This window comes from Zonotrichia leucophrys, unplaced genomic scaffold (assembly GCF_028769735.1).
Source record: "Zonotrichia leucophrys gambelii isolate GWCS_2022_RI unplaced genomic scaffold, RI_Zleu_2.0 Scaffold_468_39702, whole genome shotgun sequence".
NCBI classification, from domain to species: Eukaryota; Metazoa; Chordata; class Aves; order Passeriformes; family Passerellidae; genus Zonotrichia; species Zonotrichia leucophrys.
In genome coordinates, this window is record NW_026992673.1 from 1 (window position 1) to 2,225 (window position 2,225).

The 2,225-nt window shown below is 53.8% G+C and overlaps 1 protein-coding gene across 1 annotated transcript; it reads left to right on the forward strand.

Moving 5' to 3' along the window:
* The first annotated feature begins 1,195 nt into the window (after positions 1–1,195).
* Positions 1,196–2,021, forward strand: LOC135441743 (zinc finger protein 239-like). The gene is made up of 2 exons (XM_064701287.1): positions 1,196–1,541; positions 1,663–2,021. The coding sequence occupies exons 1-2, from the start codon at positions 1,196–1,198 to the stop codon at positions 2,019–2,021; spliced, it is 705 nt and encodes a 234-aa protein (XP_064557357.1).
* The last annotated feature ends 204 nt before the right edge of the window (positions 2,022–2,225 follow it).

Consider the following 2,225-nt stretch of genomic DNA (forward strand, 5'->3'; position numbering starts at 1 on the left):
CTCAGCTGCTGGCACATTCTGATGAAAGAAAAGTTGAAATTAGGCCCAATAGGGATTATGAAAAGGAAGGGGAAGCTCTGTGTAGCTGTCACAAAGGTGACAGGGACAAAGAGAAAAGTTATTCTAACATTCGGCAAAGCCCCCAGCCTGTGAAAGAGAATGACAGGGACAGAGACCTCCCCTGGAGCAGGGCAAGTGTGACATTGTCCCCTGTGTGTGTGACCTTCCCAGGATGGGGATTTTACACCTGAGCCAGTTTGGGTAAGGGGGGTGGTGTTCACCCCCTGAGCAGGGATTACCCCACTGTTTCAGGTTGCCATGCAAGATGTAACCAAATGCATGTTTTCAATCCCCATCTTCATCAACTGCTAGAAACAGGTGGGGCAGTGTTCTTTATCTCTTCCATGACTCAGCCCTGATAACACCCTCCAGGGGAGATATCTTCTGTGAATGGGCCATTGAGTGTCACTGCAGGACTGATAAAATTCCATCACCCCATTGTGGGATGCTCTGCCCAGGGGGAGGATCCAAGCATTCTTACCTGGATATTAGCTGAGGCTGGCAACACCAGCAGCACCTTGCCTACTGGATTCCCAGAGGACAAGAGCTCCATAACCAGCACTGGACTTTCAGAGGAAGACCAGACCCTTCTACAGCATCACGTCTTGGACAGAATCACGTTCATCACTCCAACAGGGCTGCAGCCACCATTTAATGGGACGGCTGCCACCACCCTGAGCAAGAGGGTTTCAGGTTATATCCCGACTCTGTGAGTTTAAGGCAGTGTTTCTGTATCATTGCCTTGATCCTAATTTTGTTTTTGAATTGGAATTCTGGCTTAGATTCTCCCCCAGGTTTGCCTTCAATCCGGTGCAAAATTTAGTGCGCTCATTCCTTGTTTTCCTCCCAAAACAGGATTTCCCATTCCTAAAACTTAGCCAGATGGAGGGAGAGACTGAGAGGAAGAGGAAGATGCCCCAGGACACCCAGGTAGATGAGGAGGAAGTCAGTGCCCCTTTCCCCCTCTCTCCTGCTCCATCTCCCAGCCCAGCACAGCCCCTGGGCTGCAGGACAACCCTTCTGCCCACACCATCCTTTCGGGGATGCACTGGTGGGATCTCCTTCCCTTTCCCTCTGGCTCAGAGGCAAATCCCATCCTCTCCTTGTCTATCCTCCCCCAGAGAAGGAGCTGAGGATGGAGACAAGGGAGGACAAATCCCCACGGCAGAACCTGGAGGAAGAGGCCATTTTGAGCAGCTCCATGACACAGGAATTCAATAGGGAGGATAATTCCCGGAGATTCCACAGGAAGAGGGGCTCCAAACCCAGGCCAGGGTGCGCTGAGGAGGAAAGAGCCACTCTGAGTCAGGAAGGTGGAGAAAGCTTCAGCCAGAGCACAGAGCTGGTGGTTCGTGAGCAGCTTCATGATGGGGAGAAGCCCCACAAGTGCTTGGAGTGTGGGAAGAGCTTCAGGCAGAGCAGCACCCTGATCTGCCACCAGATGATCCACACCGGGGAATGGGCCTACGAGTGTGGGGAATGTGGGAAGGGCTTCAGTTACAGGTCCGCCCTTGTGACCCACCAACGCATCCACACCGGGGAGAGGCCCTACGAGTGTCCCGAGTGCCAGAAGAGCTTTCAGACAAGCTCTGATCTCCTCAGGCACCAGCTCATTCACACTGGGGGAGAGGCCTTTCTGCTGCCCTGAGTGTGGGAAGGGCTTCAAGCGCAAGTCCCACCTCATCATCCACCAGCGCATCCACACTGCGGAGAGGCCCTACGAGTGCCCCACCTGTGGGAAGAGGTTTCAGACCAGCTCAAATCTCCGTCTGCATGAGCGGATTCACACACAGGGGAGGCCCTTCCGCTGCCCTGACTGTGGGAAGGGATTCAAGCATAAGTTCACCCTCATCAGGAACCATCGCATCCACACAGGGGAGAGGCCTTTTGAGTGTCCCCAGTCTGGGAAGAGTTTCACCCAGCGCTCTGACTTGACCAGTCACGAATGGAAGCACCGGTAAGGGACGTTCTATCAGTGCCCCAACAGCAGAAGAGCTTCATGCCCAGCTCCAGCTTCATCCCTCATTGGAGGACCCATATTGGAAAGAGCCCTGGTGATCCATGTTCCCCATGATCCATGCTAGGAAGACACCTGTCCCTTTTCCTGCCCCTGCCAATAACATGATGTGGGATGGAAGAACATGAGGGTCTGGCCATGGCCCTGT

Excerpts from the sequence above, each read along its gene's own strand:
- LOC135441743 (XM_064701287.1), top strand. The coding sequence starts at position 1,196 with ATGGAGACAAGGGAGGACAAATCCCCACGGCAGAACCTGGAGGAAGAG. Across the intron at positions 1,542-1,662 it reads GGCCTACGAGTGTGGGGAAT|GCACCAGCTCATTCACACTG; the intron begins GTGGGAAGGGCT and ends TGATCTCCTCAG.